The sequence below is a fragment of the Theropithecus gelada genome, chromosome 10, assembly GCF_003255815.1.
Source record: "Theropithecus gelada isolate Dixy chromosome 10, Tgel_1.0, whole genome shotgun sequence".
Lineage (NCBI taxonomy): Eukaryota > Metazoa > Chordata > Mammalia > Primates > Cercopithecidae > Theropithecus > Theropithecus gelada.
In genome coordinates, this window is record NC_037678.1 from 13,814,274 (window position 1) to 13,831,615 (window position 17,342).

Consider the following 17,342-nt stretch of genomic DNA (forward strand, 5'->3'; position numbering starts at 1 on the left):
CCCCCCATGCCCGGCTAATTTTTTTTTTTTTTTTTTTTTTGTATTTTGAATAGAGACGGGGTTTCACCATGTTGGCCAGACTGGTCTCGAACTCCTGACCTCAGGCGATCCGCCCACCTCAGCCTGGCAAAGTGTTGGGATTGCAGGCATGCGCCACCGCGCCTGGCCAGGTACCGGATTGTTCTGATCCTACTGAGGCACTGAGAGATGTTAGCCAAGGTCAACCCCTATTGAAGCTCCTAGGCAGGATTTCAGCCCCTCGATCTGCTCAACTCCAAAACTCTTAACTCGTGTTTCTGTTCAGACCTGTGACCTTTCCAGGCTTCCCTGGCCAACTCAGGAAAGAAGTGGTGAGAAATTATATAGAGAAAAAGATTTCTTTTTAAAAAAATTACCCTCTTCCAGACTGAGAATAAATTATGATATTTTTAATAGCTTTTATACTTTGAAAATAAAAGGGTCACACAGAAAGATGACTGACAGTAGTAACTGAATCATACTGGAGCAAAAGAAATTAATGGTTCTCAGGAGAGTCTCCAGTTTCCAGAACACCAGAGGAGGCAGTGTTGTGTAACAAAAGTAATTTTGCCTGTTCCTCTTACTGGCTGTGTCATCTTGGACAAAGCACTTTTTTGAGCTTTAATTTCCTTATGGATAAGGTGGGAACATTATTTTCTGAAGTTACATTTTTTTTTAAATGGGCTTCTCTCTGTGTTCTTTTTACATTCGGTTTTCATCATGGAGCTAACTTAATGAGCACTTTGGGTGCATCAGCTCGGTGCTAGACCCTCGGTACAGGTGGTCTCACTGAATCCTCATAGCAACCCTGGGGGATTGGTCTTATTGCCATCTTCATTTACAGATGAGGCAACTGAGGCCCAGAAAAATGAGAACATTTGCCTTGAGTCACAGAACTGGAAGCGGCAGAGCTGTATGATCCAGACCCTGGGTCCTAGTCTGATTTCCAGGGCTTTAGCCGAAGCTACACTGTCCTCAAGCTGTGCTCCTCTGGGCCTTTTTCTTTCTTTCTTTTTTTTTAAGATGGAATTTCACTCTCGTAGCCCAGGCTGGAGTGCAGTGGCACAATCTCAGCTCACTGCAACCTCCGCCTCCCGGGTTCAAGTGATTCTCCTGCCTCAGCCTCCCGCGTAGCTGGGATTACAGGCGTCCACCACCATGCCCAGCTAATTTTTTGTATTTTTTAGTGGAGACGGGGTTTCACCATGTTAGCCAGGCTGGTCTTGAACTCCTGACCTCAGGTGAACCGCCCGCCTCAGCCTCCCAAAGTGCTAGGATTACAGGCATGAGCCACTGTGCCCGGCCCTTTTTTTTTTTTCTTTTGGCGTAATTTCACTCTGTCTCCCAGGCTGGAGTGCAGTGGTGCACAATCTTAGCTCACCGCAACTTCCGCCTCCTGACTCAGCCTCCCATGCAGCTGGGGTTACAGGCACATGTCACCATGCCCAGTTAATTTTTGTATTTTTAGTAGAGATGGGGTTTCGCCATGTTGGTCAGGCTGGTCTCGAACTCCAGACCTCAAGTGAACCGCCCGCCTCAGCCTCCCAGAATGCTGGGATTACAGGCATGAGCCACCCACCGTGCCTGGCCTCTTTGTGCCCTTCTTTACCCCAACTCCCTTGGGCAGTTCTTTCACCTGAATGCAGCCACTGCCTAGTTAATGGCTCCTGAACTCCAGCCTGCGCCTCAATCTGCAGCCTCTTCAAGGCTTCCACAGCATTTCCTCTTGAAAGTTCCCAGGGGCCAAAAGACCTCAGCCCAGAAATCAACCCCCTTTGACACCCCCCACCCACCCCTGCCACACACACACCATTGGTTTTATTTTCCCATCCATGACCCACAGCCCTACTGCTGAAACTGTGTTATTCTGTTTTTTCTCTCACGTAACTAGTCATTGGAGGACCTGATGTTCAGTTCAAGTGTTAATGCGTTGAACAGATACTCACTGGGCACCTGCTGTGTCTGAGTCACCGTGCAAGGTGCAGTGGGCATGCAAGCATGAAGCAGTTGCATTCAAGGAAGAATTAAGATGCACGTGATAAGTTGTAACACAGCGAACACAAAGCAAATGCCCTTTGTGTGCCAGATGCGGGGAAATACCTCCAGGCACAGCTGCTGCTTGTTCTGGTTCTGGAGAAGAGAGAAAACAACATTTGACATTGATCTATATTTTATTTACTTTTTTAAAAAACACTTAAATAGTACTTATCTGTGCCAGGCACTGTACATACTAACTCATTAAATCCTCATAACAATTCTGCAAGGTAGGTGCTGTGATTATCCTGTGTTATACGTGTTGCAGCTGAGGCACAGAGAGGTTAACTCACTGATTTAAAGTCACACAGCTAGAAAGTGATGGAGCTGGAATCTGGCTTCACAGTCTGTGCCCTTAAGTACCGTGATATTCTGCCTCTTGATATACATGGAAATGGTAATAGAGCCTCCTGGGAGGGTTGCTCTGACATCACATCTTGCACTGCCACTGAGCAATGATCCACATTAGCCACACAGATAAAGACGAAGGAGGGAGAGATGGCCTTCAGAGACTGTGCAGGAAGGGTATTGTTTGAGATTTCCTTGCAGCGAATGGACGGGATTTGAATTTGGTCTAGGGGTACCTGGAAGGAGGTGGCCTTGAGGAATTTTCAGGGACTGGGAGAACAGGAATGCAGAGCCCAGATTTGGGGTAAGGGATTGTTGGGGAGAGAGTGGGAAGGTGGGTTAGGGCTGACTGTGGAGATGGGTAGGCCATGAAGGAATCCTCAGTGGGGTTTGTGTGAAGGTTTGCCAAGATGGAGGCACTGTGTTATGAGGGTCCATCTGTGGATGCCACACTCTGGGCGGATTAGAGCCGGGAGAGAGAAGGAAGAGAAGAGAAGTGTTTTCAGTTGAGGCACAGTCAGGAAGACAGAAAGCGCAGTCGCCATTTCAGCGGAGACATTTAATTATATGGAATCGGTTCATCAGGCGGTGGAGAACTGAGGAAGCAAGAAGGCAGCACTGAGATGACGCAGAGTGGCGGGCAGAGGTCGGGGGTGTCAGAAGCTGGAAGAGCCCCAGGGAGCTGAGATCCGGACCCCTGAAGAAGGGGCCCTGCCGGGCTGGTGCCAGCACCTTCAGGAGTTCAGTCACCCGCCACATGCCACAGAGCACCAGGACCCATTTCCCACTGGGAGGAGCCCAGCCCTGTGTTCAGGGCAAGACACACCAAACCAGTCCCAAACCATCCTGGAGGGTCTGTGTTTTAAGACCACTCCCGGTACCAAGGACTACGTAAGTCAGGGGCCAGGCAAAAACCAGCAACTCTATTCGGCCTTTCAGTGGTGAGGATTTCAGTAGGATGTTAATGACATAGGTGCTGGAGGACTGGAAGAGGAAAAGGGGGAGACTGAGGCAGCACGGGTAGTAACTGCAGGAAGGAACACCGCCTCTCGGGCTGGGGAAGCAGAGGGAAGCATGTGCGGCTCTCAGCCCAGAAGCAGGGAGGAGGGGCCCTGGGAGCCGAGGTGTGGATCTCTGAGAAGAGGGCACTGCCCACTGGTGCTGGTTCCTCTGGGGGCAACAATAAGGCTGGTCTAGGAGTAGGGAAACACACACACACAAAAAAAACCAAGACCGGAAGCAGTTAGTGCTGCTGGGGTGCAGGCCATTGCTAGGGTAGTGCTAAGAAAAAGGAGAAGCAGGCAGGAAGAGCAACGTCCTCTCCCCTGACGCCGGCCTTCCCCTCTTCTTCCAGAATTCCCATTGGCAAAGCCTAACAGGAAGCTCCTAGCAAGGGAGAAACGTGTCTGCAGAGGCCCCCTCCCCAGCACACCACGGAAGGACTTGAGGCTGAGACAGAAACCCAGCCGTGAGGTCTGAGCTAACTGGGGCGGCGGGGTCAGCAGAGAGGGCAGAGCAGAGATGGGCTGAGACTCAGCCAAGGATGTGAGGAATGCAAGGGAGGCTACCTGGAGACAGGAGGAAGGAGGAGGAGCAGTCAGAGGTGACCTGTTGAATCTGGGGACGATGAAAATACATGATGGCATCACGAACAGAAAGCATGGGCAAGGGGGATGACCACTCAGGACCACGGCATGACAGAGCTTGGCCGTAGACAGACTGAGGTTGGAGGAACATCCTTCATTCTAATGGCAACTGGCAGTGCACACAGGTTTTTGGATATATAGACAAAGCTTGGGAGGGAGAGCCTGCCCTCTGTCAAGGTGACAAGAGTCAGTGGGATGGAGTGGACTGGGAGCAGAGCGCCACCGAGGACAGGCCTATGGGAATGCCTACACTCGGGGGGCATAGGGGCAGGCAGATGGCAGGAGAACCAGGCCAGGGCAGGGTCACTGAGGCCATGGGGACCGGACTCGGGAAGGAAGGGGTCGCTTCAGGCTGACTCACATCCTTCAGAGACGTCAAGGAGGATGAGAACCAAGAAAAGGCCATCGGCCTTGGCAGACGTCATCCTCTCGGTCTTGCAGACGTCATCCTCTCGGTCTTGCAGAGCCCTGCCTGCTGTCACTCCCAGGCCCAGCCCTTGCCCCTAGGGAAGCCTCCTTCCCCAGTGAACCCTCTCATTCATTTCTTTCCTCGATGCTCCCCAGACGCCTTGCTTCTCAGTTTGTGCTATTTGAATTTGCACTTGTCATCCTGTTGCTCTGCAAATGTGTTTATCAGTTATTTCACCTCCCTGTGCTTCTGAGCCCTCATAGCCAACACAGGCGGTTTCCTGTAAGTGTTGGTGACTGTGACTGACAGTCAGAGGAAAGATTTATGAAATTAACCAGAACAAATCTGTGAGGAATCTCATAAGCAGGAGGAGCCGATTTCCAGCTGGATTCAGGAGCAGAACTGGAGTCGGCAGGGCGGGCGCAGTCAGGGCCCAAGGAAGGAAAGCGACGCGCTCTGTTTGCTCCGAGATGGACGGGTACCCCGTGACGGTCTAGGCTGTGGTTGCCCCAGATGTCGTGGAAGGCTGCGGTGAGGAGGGCCTGGAGGGGCAGCATTAAAAATGGGTCAGAACTCATGCCTGTAATCCCAGCACTTTGGGAGGCAGAGGCAGGCAGATCACCCGAGGTCAAGAATTCACGACCAGGCCGGCCAATGTGGTGAAACCCCATCTATACTAAAAATACAAAAATTAGCTGGGCGTGGTGGTGCGCACCTGTAGTCCCAGCTACTCAGGAGGCTAAGACAGGACAATCACTTGAACCCGGGAGGTGGAGGTTGCAGCGAGCCGAGATCACGCCACTGCACTCCAGCCTGCGTGACAGAGACTCCGTCTCAAAACAAGAAAAGGATCAGAAGTGGTCCCTGAGCTCTAGGAGAGGAGCAAGGCCTGGGAAGAGCATGAGGTTGGAATCCCGGGCAAGTTACCCAGCCTCTCTGAGCCTCAGTCTCTTCATCTGTCAGGTGAGGTTAATGATACCTTGGCGGAGAAGGAATGAATGGGATTGTGTGAACAGGTCCATGAGGGGGGCTCAGCACTTGTTGGTTCCCTTCTAAGGAGTGATGACAAATAGAAAAGCAGGACCTGAATAGCTCACTCAACTGGAGGAGTTCACATAAAATGAAATGACACAAGCATTGAAATAATTGTCTTACAAGAGAAAATTATAGGTGGGAAAAGTCAAAACTGAAAAGTGAACAGTGGCAGACTGTTGAGAAGTTGAGGAAAGAAGTGTTGAAGCCGACTGTAAAGTGGGAAGCAAAGGTGAAGAGATGGTACCAAGTGATGCGAGTTGGAAGCCGCGGAGTGCGGTGCTGATTTTGCTAAGCATCCAGAGGATGAGAAGAGCAAAGCACGTGTTCTGCCAGGGCCTGGACGGTGGAGTGCAAGTCCATGTAAGACTCAGGAGGAAAAGAGGTAGAACATGGAAAGAATCGGCATCGAAGGAGGCTCAGCAGAGTCATGAGACGGAAAATGGGGAGGGCAAAGGGAAATTAAAGACGGGCAGGGAGAGCTTCCAGCACCTGTGACGGGCACAGGAGGAGCGCTCGATTAAATGGCGCCCAACCATCTTGTGAAAGGCTCAGGTCTGAGACCGAAAACTGCGACATAAACCTTAGTTCTGAGGGACCAGTTTCTGGGGCTGTTGAGCAGCAGAGGAGAGGGAGATAAAGCCAGTAGGTGAGAGATGAGCTTGGAGGAGGTGACTGCTATTGCAGATAGAATTGGTGGAGAGGCCCCTGGGAAGATGAATCCTCGGGTCACAGACGGGCACTCTGCGATGGAGACGGAGCATAGCATTTGGAAAGAGATTTCAGGATGATGAACATAGCCTCATACTTCTTGCTTCCCACAAATGCAGAGACCCTTCCATCCCTGACCCCCCACCCAAAATAGTATTCAGGTGGAAGCTGTCAACCCAGATTGGGTCAGTTAACAGGTGAGTCTGCCTGTCAGTGCCAGTCACACTTCTTTACCTTCAAGACTTCAAAGTAAATTCCAGTTTGGAAGTGACAGCTTTTCCCCATAGGGTGTGTTTCAGTGGAAGAGCGTCAGTTCCGTTTCCAGGGCCCCAGAGCCCTCCGTAAGCTCTGTTGCCTTCTGGGTCAGTTCCCGTGGATAAAAGGCTTAGCCATGCAGGAATGTGCTCTGGCTGCTGTGAGGTTTGCAGATCAGTCTCACGGACCTGTGCCCTGCCCACGGCCTCAGAACAAGTTCCTGTGAGAGGCAAGTACATGTCTCAAAACTCACTGAAGTTTTTGGTTTCTAGACTAATGTTCTGCAGCGAGAGAGTCTCAAGTCAGATGAGAACGGAGGCGTTCTTTTTCTTCTTTTCTGACCTCACAGGAGACCCAGCAGTGGGCAAGACCGCCCTGGCGCAGATCTTCCGCAGTGACGGAGCCCATTTCCAGAAGAGCTACACCTTGGTGAGCTGGGGAGTCGAGACCTGGCCACGGCTTAAAGAGAAGTGCTCAGTCACCGTGAGTGAGTGACTGCGAAGTTCCCTGAAGAAGCCTTAAGACAGCTGATAAGAGGCTGCTCGGAGGGCCACGTAGAGATCGATTTTTCCACTAGCCCAGGGTGAGAGGTCAGCTACAGAGCAGACTGGCCACAAGCAACTTGGCCACCATGTGTAGCAGCTCATGTCGGGGCAGGGAGGTGGAGAGGACTAGTGGGTCCTCTCTGACTTCTGCACACTGAGCTGCTTCTCACCAGAATGAGTCCAGAACAAACCCTTCCACTGGAGATAGCCCCCCTGGGATCGGGGTGCTTGTGTGTCCTCCTGTAACAGGCTCCCGCTTTGGGGGCCCTCAATGCTAACATTCTTGGTGTTCCTCGGCAGACAACAGGAATGGATTTGGTGGTGAAGACAGTGCCAGTTCCTGACACGGGAGACAGTGTGGTGAGTGATGCCTTTACCCAAGGGAACTCAGGGCTCCCCCAGCTGGGCCCAGGGTCTCTGTGGTCACACCACCCTCCCTAGGAGAGATGTAGTGCAAGGCTGTGGCTTGTCTGAGCATTTCGGAATAGAATCGGGAAGCATTCAGGGGAGGGACTGAGGAGGTGGAGGAGGAAGGAAGGAGGACTAGGATATGGGCTTGGCCCTCAAAGAACGTGTTCTCTACTATCAAGGTTCTTGAGTCTCTGTATGGGAACCTGGGACTCTTGAAAGTGGATTGCAAGGTGTTATGTTTGTGTGTACTTTTCTAGAGAGAGGGTTTGTAGCTTTCACCAGATTCCTAAAGAGGTCTGAGAAAAAAAAAAAGTATAAGTGCTTCTGACGAAGAGAAAGGTGAGTGCCCAGGTAACCAATATGCAAAACAGACCGTGGCACTGATGTTCAGACGGCATATGCTGGGGATCAGAGGCCAGCCAGGAAATACCCAGTGCCAGGAGGGAGCTTGGCAGGGAGCCGAGGGGTGATTTCCTAGGGGAGCAGCCCTGGGGGCTCTCACGTGAGCTGGCGAAGGTTTGGACGGGGCAGGAAGGGTCATCCCGCACCCTCTGTCTGCATCACTCCTTAGCCATCCCAGAAGGGTGACAGAATGTCCTACTTTAAACACCTTCCCCAGGCCTACTCAGTGACCTCCTTTAGAAAGAATTGTTCTAAGATTTGAAAATCAATTTGGTTAACAAAGTGCAGAATGACCTTTTGGAAACCAGAGCGCTCGCCGGCCTGTTTAACATTCTGTTCTGCCAGGTGGGAAGTCAGCTTGTTCCTGGTATTTTTGCACTCAGGGTTACAAGAGGTGAGACTCCACACAGAAAGTGCTGGTCGGTGCGAGAACCCGTCGTACCGCCTCCCTAAGACTCTGGAGTTCGCTCCTTTCCCCGTCATCTTCTCTCGTGCCTGGGAGAAAGGACAGAGCGTGTGTGAAGATGTGGGTGCCTGTATTTCACCCCTAAGACAAGTCTAGTGTGAGCTGAGAGTGATACCAATGACTCGTAGCTTGTGGTTTTTCCACGTGGAGACTTTCTTGCTTTTCTGATTGTAGGAACTCTTCATTTTCGACTCTGCCGGCAAGGAGCTGTTTTCGGAAATGCTGGATAAATTGGCAAGTAGCACGTGGTCTTTTTCCTGACCATCACCACCTCCTGCCAAAACGCTGGCCCCTGACAGTGCTCACACAGCAGTTTCCCTGCACTGTGCTGTTGGGAAGCTCCCATGGCATTCCTCTTTTAGGGGCGTTCCTCCCAGCCCAGGACTCGTGGCTACTTGGCAAGAAGGAGCGGCTGATGTGCGTGACTGCCCGGGCCCCAGCTCCGGGGTGCCCAGGATCCAATGGGCCAAGAGCCTTGCGGCTCGGTCCTTGCAGCCCTCCCCCTGTGAGGCCTCCCTCCTTTAGAGCAACACCCTCCTGATGGTGTCCTTTCAGATGGTGTCGCCTACCTCCCAGGACAGTACAGACTGCCTCCTTCCCCTCTGGGAAGTGCTGTAGAGGCCTCAGCCTATAATGAGGCTCACTTTCTGCTGTTCCACTGGGGTTTACTCCGGGAAATGCCCCTACTGCTGCCCAGGGCTCACCATGCCCCACCCACCCCCATCCCACCAGCCTCGCAGGATCCGCTTGCTGTACCTTCCATGGTAACAGTCTCACTAATCTGGGCCAGTGAGCTAATTAGAAGGTTTGAGTTCTCCAGAGCCCTCCCCTGCCTTTCCAAGAACAGCCACATTTTAATGGAAACTGTTTTCTGTCCCTTTTTTTTTGGTCGCCTAAGAAAAGTAGATCTAATGATAGTGATTTCATACAGGGTTGGCTCCATGCATCGGTTCACGATGTTCACCCCAATTGCCTACTGTGTGCATGGCCTGGCACTGGGGCTGCCATGCCCGGCAGAAGGGAAGATGTATTTGGGCAAATCCAGGCCATGTGCCACCCGTCAGCTCACACCCTTCCCTCCAGCCGGCCCTGACTCCCGGTTCACCCGCTCCGGCTTTAACTTGATGCCAGGCCTCTCCAGGATCCCCTCACTGAAGCCTGGAAGAAGGAGGGTTTCTTGAGTTAAAACCATGCTGAGGTGTCTCCTGCATGCATGTAACAGAGTTCAGTGTGCTCTAGCAGGAGTTCAAGAGTTAATCTGTGGAGTGAAGGGTTCATCAGTTTAGTTCACGGTCCTCCCATCCTGGACATTGCCAGGAGCCAGCACAGCCTTATAGGGTGAGGAGGAGCCCTCTAGAATGGACTCTGGGCTGGCCTTCCAAGGATCCAAAAGGGAATCCAATCTGGAGGGAAAAGGATTCTCCTCTGTATCCTGGAAGGTTACTGACACCCCAGAAATAAACCAGGTCCCAATTGTGCAAGGTTGGGGGATCCAGAAACCAGGGCATGACCAAGAGTCACAAGCACCAGGGTGCGCACCCACAGCCTGTACAGGGCCATCCGACGTCGGGGTAGGCAGCAGGACACCCCAGGACTCTGAGCAGCCCCTGAAGGCGACAGCCCCCGAGAGTGTAGCCTCGACTCTTAATTGGGTCATGGAGCCCTGTCCAGTTGTCGGTGTGGTTTGGATTAGGCTGATGCAGGGATGGCAAGAAAAGCAGAAAGTGTCCTCTGCATTTTAAAAAGCCAGCCCTTATTAAGAAGATACAAGCAAACAAGCTCCCAGGGCTGGCTAATGAAGAAAGAATCTTCTTTCAGGGCTGGAAAGCACAGAAAAATAACTTGCATGGTGGTGGGCTCTCAATGAGAATGAGTGGAGAATGACTGAACGAGGCCAGCCACAGGTGAAAGCAGATTTCTGGGTAGAGAAGAGCTCAGTCGTCCCCCATCTCTGTCATCGTTGTCATTGTTTTTAAAGCCTGTCAGGCCTGGACAAGTCACTTAGCCTCCCTGAATTCGGTTTCTTCAGCTACAAAGTGGAAATATTCAGACGCTCCACCGCGTTGGGAGGCTTCACAGTGAGGCGCAGAAGTGCCCAGCAGAGCCTGGCCCAGACAGGAGCTCTCCTTGGCGGCACCGCCCCAGCCCTGCCTCCCGCCACTGAACGGGGCCCTCCGTTCATTCCTTTGGGGAAATTGTTTGACTTCTGTGGGTGTGGCTGTTTTCTGACTCCCGTCCCCTTTATAGTTTTCTGTTTCCCTCTGCTCCCCATAGCTTTTCCCTTGAAAGGCCAAATTGTCTCCCAGCCTTGAAGTCACTTTTCCTGTTACTGACCCATGCTCATCCTGTCCCTCTTGCACAGTGGGAGAGTCCCAATGTCTTATGTCTCGTCTATGATGTGACCAGTGAACAGTCCTTCAACAACTGCAGCAAGTGGCTGGAGAAGGCTCGGGCCCAGGCTCCAGGCACCTCTCTCCCAGGTACGAGCTGCAGACACCCATGTTTCCCAGAGGCATCGCTGTCCTTCGGTTCAAGAGCACAGGGGCATTGCAGAGGCAGCTGTGGGTGGGGAAGGGGCCCTGGGCTTTGACTTTGATGGCCTGAGGCATACACTGGCCCTGCCGCTTAGCAGCCATGCCAACCTCGGTGAGTCACCACACACACCTCTCCCAGTCTAGGAAATGGGAATGAGGACACGCACCTGGCAGGGCTGTGGGGCGACTCAATACGGGGAGGGTGCTGTAATATCAGTTGTTAATTCCAGAAAGCTAACCCCAGGGAAGAGTTCCTAATTTTGTCTTGTATATGGGGTACAAGTAAACATTCAAGTCCTGTTGTCACTTCTGAATGCTTTAAATCAGTTTATTTTTCGTCCCTATGTGAGATCAACAAATTCTCCTCATTATAGACCGGGGAAAGTGATCTCCAGAGACAGGCTCAAAAATTAGCTGCAGCTGATGCAGCTGGGCGCTGAACTAAATTACCTCTGAATCCCTGACTCCGAGCCGAGTCCTTAGATTAGTATTAATGACCAGTTTACAGTTTGCTCCATGTGCTAGGAATTATTAAAAGGCTCACATAAATTTGGCCCTCGCCTTCACGCGTTTGCAGCCCTTTAAGGAGGCAAGGGAAACAGATATACATGAGGTCTAGAAAAAAGATCTAGCAGAAGCTGTGCATGAAAAGCAAAGCCCACCTGTCTCTCTGTGGCCGTCGGGGCCAGCACGAGAGACCCCCGGCTTTCCCTGTGGGGTCTCACCACCTTGAGTCGGGCAGCTCTTAGAGGATGCTTTACACCCCTCAAAAATAGTGCTCTCATCTCGCCCGCTGTCCTTCCAGACTGTGACAGTGAAGTGTCATATTTTGGTTGTTTCTTCTGAGTAGGTGTTTTAGTTGGGAACAAGACAGACCTGGTCGGCAGGCGAGCAGTGGACTCAGCTGAGGCCCGGGCATGGGCGCTGGGCCAAGGCCTGGAATGTTTTGAAACATCCGTGGTGAGTATCTCCGCTTGCCTCATCGCCAAGTCTGGAGTGGGCCTCTGCTGGCAGCGGTCTTGCACATGACCTCACGTGCAGGGAGCTGTTATTCCACCATATGCAGAGTCTCATTTGGAACTGATGTTTACATTCTTAGCCCAAGATCTCTTCTCAGTACAGCAGTAGCCGCTTAGACATAACAGGAAGGCAGATTAGCCAGCCAACCCTGGGAAAAGGTAGATCTCAACTAGTAAGAAACAGAAGTGCATGGTGTGCGGTGATCATGACCCTTGACGTTTGCATGCAGTATTCTGGGTTCAGATGTTGCTGGAACATTGTTTCCTGTGGCTCTCACAATCAGGCCTGTGAACCAGAAGTTGGCTTCACAGTTCCCATTCCAGTGTTGAGCTGCTGAAGTGACTTGTCCAAAGTCCCATGATTAGTGAAGGGTGGAGCCAGGACTAGGACTTGTGGCCTCTAATTCCCATCAGTGCCGCCCATCCTCACCTTGCTGCAGCCCCAGGGTGACTCCAGGCCACAAAGTTCCTACCAGTTAAAAGATCAAAAGACCTCATTAAGTAGAAAAAGCAAGTGATTTGTTATCAGCATCTTCAGTACACTTTTCATGGCAAAAGCTGCAATTACTTTTGCACCAACCTCATGTATCATGATTTTAGCTGTCCAGCACTGAGGAACCCGCTTCCTGTGTTTGGGAGTTTTAAAGTCCCTTCCTCCCTGAGGCCAAGATGCAGGCATGTGACCCAAGCTGCACCAATCAGATCCCTCACGTGAGACTCCACTAGGAAGGGCATGAAGTGATGACCTGCCCTCTAGGGGCAGGAGTGGCCCCAGACATCCATCTCAGAACCAGCAGGGGCCGGGGTGTTGGTTGCCCTGCCCCTTGCCAGGGTTGCTAGCTGGGGAGACCACCAGGCCTGGCACAGTCATGGTCATAACTTGGACCTCATCTTGTGGCCTTTAGACCTGATTCTGTGGCTCTCAAAAGAGTCATGGGCTGGTTAATGTTCTGGAGATCATCTTCACATGGGCTGGTTAATGTTCTGGAGATCATCTTCGCATGGGCTGGTTAATGTTCTAGAGGTCATCTGCTGCCCCAGCTTGACTTTGGCTCTAGGCACTTCCGCTGTTGCATCTAGGAACCTTGACCAGTGCTGCTGTCCAAGCTTATAAAATCCCCTCAAAGCAGCATGCTTCCTTTACAGTGGTAAAGGCAGGCACTCTGACCTCCCATGGAGAGCAGGAGAACTCGCCATGGGAACCTGGACATGTTATTTCAACTGTTGGTGCCTCAGGCCTGTAAAATGAGGATAACAAAATACATCCCCATTGAGTAATAAATATGAGAATCAAGTAATATGGTGCATATAAAACACGGATCACAAAGTCTGGCGCCTGGTAAACCCTCAGTAGATGTTAGCTTTCTTAAAGTATAAATGTTGCCCCTGGAATCTTGTTTATACTGTTATTACTTACTAAATCCTTGTATTCATGGCTTGTGCAGAGGTAAATATCACCCTTGCCCCTGGTCCAATTATCAGAAATGCTAAATTAATGAAGTCCAAATCAGCTTTTCCTGTACAGTAGGTTCCTCATCTTTTCTGCAGCACACCTTTGTGCAAAGCAGTAGGCAGTAGTGCCCTAGCAAACAGGATTTCAGTATTCCCCCTTCCTCCATTCATTTGTGAAATTGTCCCCGCACCCCAATATTCCATATTCCCTGGAACACTTGATAGAACTCAGAAATTAAAACCCACCCCAACCTCCAAAACATGAGTCACCAAAGGCCAGTGGGCTACCGGTTAAACTCTATTCAGGTGTTGAAGTGGGTGGGTATAAACTATGCTTGAAGAGGCTGCAGTAAGCACTTGCTATTATCTGTGCAAGTTAACTAGTCCCCCCTGAGTTGAGGCTCACAGAAGCACCACTGGCAGCTCAGTTAAGAAAGCTGTAATTAAAAAGGAAATATAACCAAACGCAGCTTGAGACGCAGCCAAGGCCTGATGCCAAGCCCATCTCCTTCTCTCCTCTGCCTAAATGCCGCAGTGACCATCCTGCCGACCCAAAGAAGGTGCCTACAGACAAGTGCAAGAACAGTCCACAGTGATCACTGCCCTCCCAGGCAAGCGAGGAGTGGGGAAGTAATGTTCATTGAGGGCCTACTGTGTGCTAGGTGTTTTGCACACGTTGTTTAGGCTTCATAACAGCCCTACAACGTAACACTCCTGTGTTGTACAGATGACAGACTCAGAAAAGTTGTGTAGCTTGCCCTGGTCGCACAGTTAAACAAGGGCTAGAAACAGGACTAGCGGTCAGGCCTGTCCAGCTGGAAAACTTGGGTTTTCTAGAAGGGGTACCCTGGCCTCCCGCAGAGCCTGCTTTGGGACACTGCAGAACACAATTCTAGGCCAGACTGAACACTAGCCTGAACCTGCCCTGAGAATCCCTCACTCTAAACAGACCTACCCCACAGCTGTCCTGACTGTGTAAGCGAGATGATGATTAGTGATCAGACAAAAGGATTCCTGTCATTGGCAACCCTCTTCACGTATTTGGAAAATAGTTCAATTTCCATCTATTTCAGGAGCACGCCGTGGTGTCTATTGAGGCTCACCTGCATTGAATTCCTTCCTTTTTATGTTGAGATCTCCCAAGATTGCGTTTTTGAGTGTTTTCGAATCCATTTAGAAATCCCCGTGCGTGCGCTATGCAGGCCTCAGTCTTTTTCCATTCCACTCTTAACTCTGCTTTTGACGGAAGCAGTGTTTTACCCCGACACTGGCATTGCCTGGGACCTTGTGCTCTGCACAAACAGCAGCGCCCGGCAGGATGTACTGAATTCTTGCTCTCATGTCCAGCTGGAGGTTGATGGCCTTCAAGTCCTTGGCTGTTGGGCGCTTACTGTAAATGTTCGTCTGGGCTACAAACGCGCCACTCTTTCCTCCACACTCTCTCAGCATTGCCACCGCTGTCTTTCCTCTTGGCCAACTGTTTTATTTGCTTAGGCTTTCCCTGGCTAGAAAGTCCAGGTAACTTTCTCCAAGGGACCTGGTTTCCTTCACACATTTCTCTCATCCCAGCTGGCCTCGAGGAAAGGCAGCTCTTCCCAAATCAGAGAATCTGGATGCTGGGCTGGGCTCCGCACCAGCCAGCTGGGCCACTTCACCTGCTGGGCCCCAGACGACTCACCTGTGCAGCGAAAGCACCGCGCTCGATGCCTTCTGTGCGGCGTTGTTCAGTTTGGAAATCCTTCTGTTTCGCTGGGGATATTTCACGGCCTCTTCTCAAGGTTGCACTTTTGCCAGCTGCCAGGGATCGTCTCAAAACAGGTCCTTAGTGCATTCATAGCTTGAGCTACTGTCTTGAAAGTAGTACATTCCTTTTTCTGCCAGCTTGCTTCTGAAAAAGTTTTTGAATGCACACGTGTCCCCACAGAGCGAGAGTAGCTGTGAAGTGAGAAGTTGCCGTTTCCGCTCGCCTCCAGCCTGTCCCTGCGCACCTGGAGGGGCCCATTTTTTCCACCCCTTAGATAAAATCTAGGGCAAGTTCCTTAACTTCTCTTTTCTCTCTTAGGTAACAAAAATTCTTTTCAGCCCCTTTAGTCACAAAAATAGTCATGATTTCAGGTATAAAGTGCCCAGCCCTGGGTGATTGTCAAAATTCTGAACTTCATTTAAAGTTGCACCTCCTCTCACAGTCTTCGGGAGGGAGAGACTGGAGCCAGTAGTGCAGCGTGTTTGTTGGGGTCTGTCGTGGCCCACTCCATACCTGCTGGGTGGATCCGGCTGCTGCCCTGTGGGCACCTCTGAGATGCCCCTCCCCACCCCATCAGTGGCGCTGTCTCACCTGCAGGCTGCTTCTCACAGGTGGTGCCCCCTCACCCGTCCTGCAGCCCCAGTTCCTGGCTGTTCATTCTTATTGGGATCCATCACCCTCCCTGAGGCGGTTCCAGCCGAGGCCCCTTAAGACAGCACCAGGCTGGCGCCACTTGGCCCCCGCTGGTCCAGGGAAGTGCCACTGCAGCCGTTTAGTTTGACAAAGGAGGCAGGGAGGCCGTCTCGTTCGCAGCCCTCTCCTGGCTTGCCCAGCTGCCACCTCACCTCGATTCCTCCCAGGCCTGGGTCCAGCACCAGCCTAGGAAGAGGGTGCCCCATGCTGTCTAGCTCTTCTTCGGGATGGGGGGCTCCTGGTTGCCTGGTATTTTGCTTTGGCGTTTGGAGCCTCAGTCAAAACTAAGACAGGAAGGTCTCATTTTCACATCTCATCACACATACAGTGACTACAACTAAAAGCACAGGCTTTGTAGAAACAGACGTGGGTTCAGGCCCCAGCTCCACCATTCACAAGGTGTGTGGCTTCCTGCAAGGTACCTTCATCTCAGAGTTTCCTGAATCCATCTGAGTTTCCTTCTTGTAAAATTGGCATCCATCAAAGTGGCTACCCCAAAGGGTGTGAGGATGAAATGAGGTGGAAAGTAGGTAGCCCCTGAATGAGGGAAGCATGGAGTGAGTGCTGGCCCTCTGACCTTTCTAAAAGTAACACAGCCAACTCTTTAAACTGTCTTCCAGAAGGAGATGGAAAACTTCGAAGCCCCTTTCCACTGCCTGGCCAAGCAGTTCCACCAGCTCTACCGGGAGAAGGTGGAGGTTTTCCGGGCGCTGGCGTGAACAGCTGGAGCAGATCGTGCTGCACAACTGGAGAAGACAGAATTACCTCTGCACTTTTAATGTATAATGACGGCTTTAAATAAAATGAGGAGAAAATGTCGAAGCAGCAGCTCCTTTCACTCTTGGCCTGGGTGGCCCTGGTTCCACTGTACACTTTGGCCACTGCGTCACTGCCGGTTCCAGGGAAGCCAGGAGCCCCACTCGGAACCCTGGCCCTCCCTTCTGTGAGGCTGGTGCTTCGGGGCGTCGCCTTGCTTGAGGGGGTGGACCTGCCCACTCTGCGCGGCAGGGCGCACTGGCTCCCTAAAGGGCCTCCCACGGCAAAAGCGAAGCCCACGGTGGGCTTTGAAAAGGCCTGGCCCAGCATTTGCTTACAGTTTCCCACAGCTGAAATGCCCAGCTCAGAACCTGTCCCAAGGCTGAGACGGGGCTGATGGCCCCCTCCTTATGCTGACAGAGTCCATTCTGCTGCCTGCTCCTGGCTAGCCAGATGCCAGACCTCCCTGGAGGTGGCTCCGTCACCGGCAGAACAGTGCCCTCTGCCGGCCTCCCTTGGTGCCTGTCTCTTGATGGAGGGCCCAGCCTCTACGGCTGTAGGGAAGGCTGAGTGCGGGAAGGCCAGGGCTCCCGCCTTCCTCGGGGAGCTGGGCAACTGGCATCATCTTTTGCACTGAGCTTGACTGTTCTCCATCCTGTCTCTGCTGCCAGATTAATCTTCTAAAACACCACTTTCATCATCTCACTGCCCTGATTAAAAGACCCACAGAGGTGCCTCATCGCCTTTTACATCAGGCTGCCGGCCAAGGTCTGGCATCCAAGGCCTTCCCTGACTGTCACCTTCCCCCAGGGGTCTCAGCTTCTTTCAGCCCCCATGCCCCAGAGGACTTCATTACTCTCCCTCCAG

General features: G+C 51.9%; 1 protein-coding gene across 7 annotated transcripts in view; it reads left to right on the forward strand.

Moving 5' to 3' along the window:
• Window positions 1-16,541, forward strand: part of IFT27 (intraflagellar transport 27) — an 18,293-nt gene extending 1,752 nt beyond the window's left edge. For 2 of the 7 annotated variants that reach the window (XM_025400411.1, XM_025400412.1), the window contains 6 exons: window positions 6,803-6,882; window positions 7,299-7,358; window positions 8,452-8,511; window positions 10,640-10,757; window positions 11,662-11,771; window positions 16,340-16,541. In XM_025400411.1, the coding sequence (XP_025256196.1) occupies window positions 6,803-6,882; window positions 7,299-7,358; window positions 8,452-8,511; window positions 10,640-10,757; window positions 11,662-11,771; window positions 16,340-16,438 (527 nt within the window). In that variant the 3' untranslated portion in view covers window positions 16,439-16,541. Of the gene's footprint in view, window positions 1-4,876; window positions 6,883-7,298; window positions 7,359-8,451; window positions 8,512-10,639; window positions 10,758-11,661; window positions 11,776-13,817; window positions 13,894-16,339 lie in introns of those variants that run through there. The other 5 variants (XR_003121560.1, XM_025400413.1, XM_025400410.1 and 2 more) reach the window with 5 other exon arrangements.
• The last annotated feature ends 801 nt before the right edge of the window (window positions 16,542-17,342 follow it).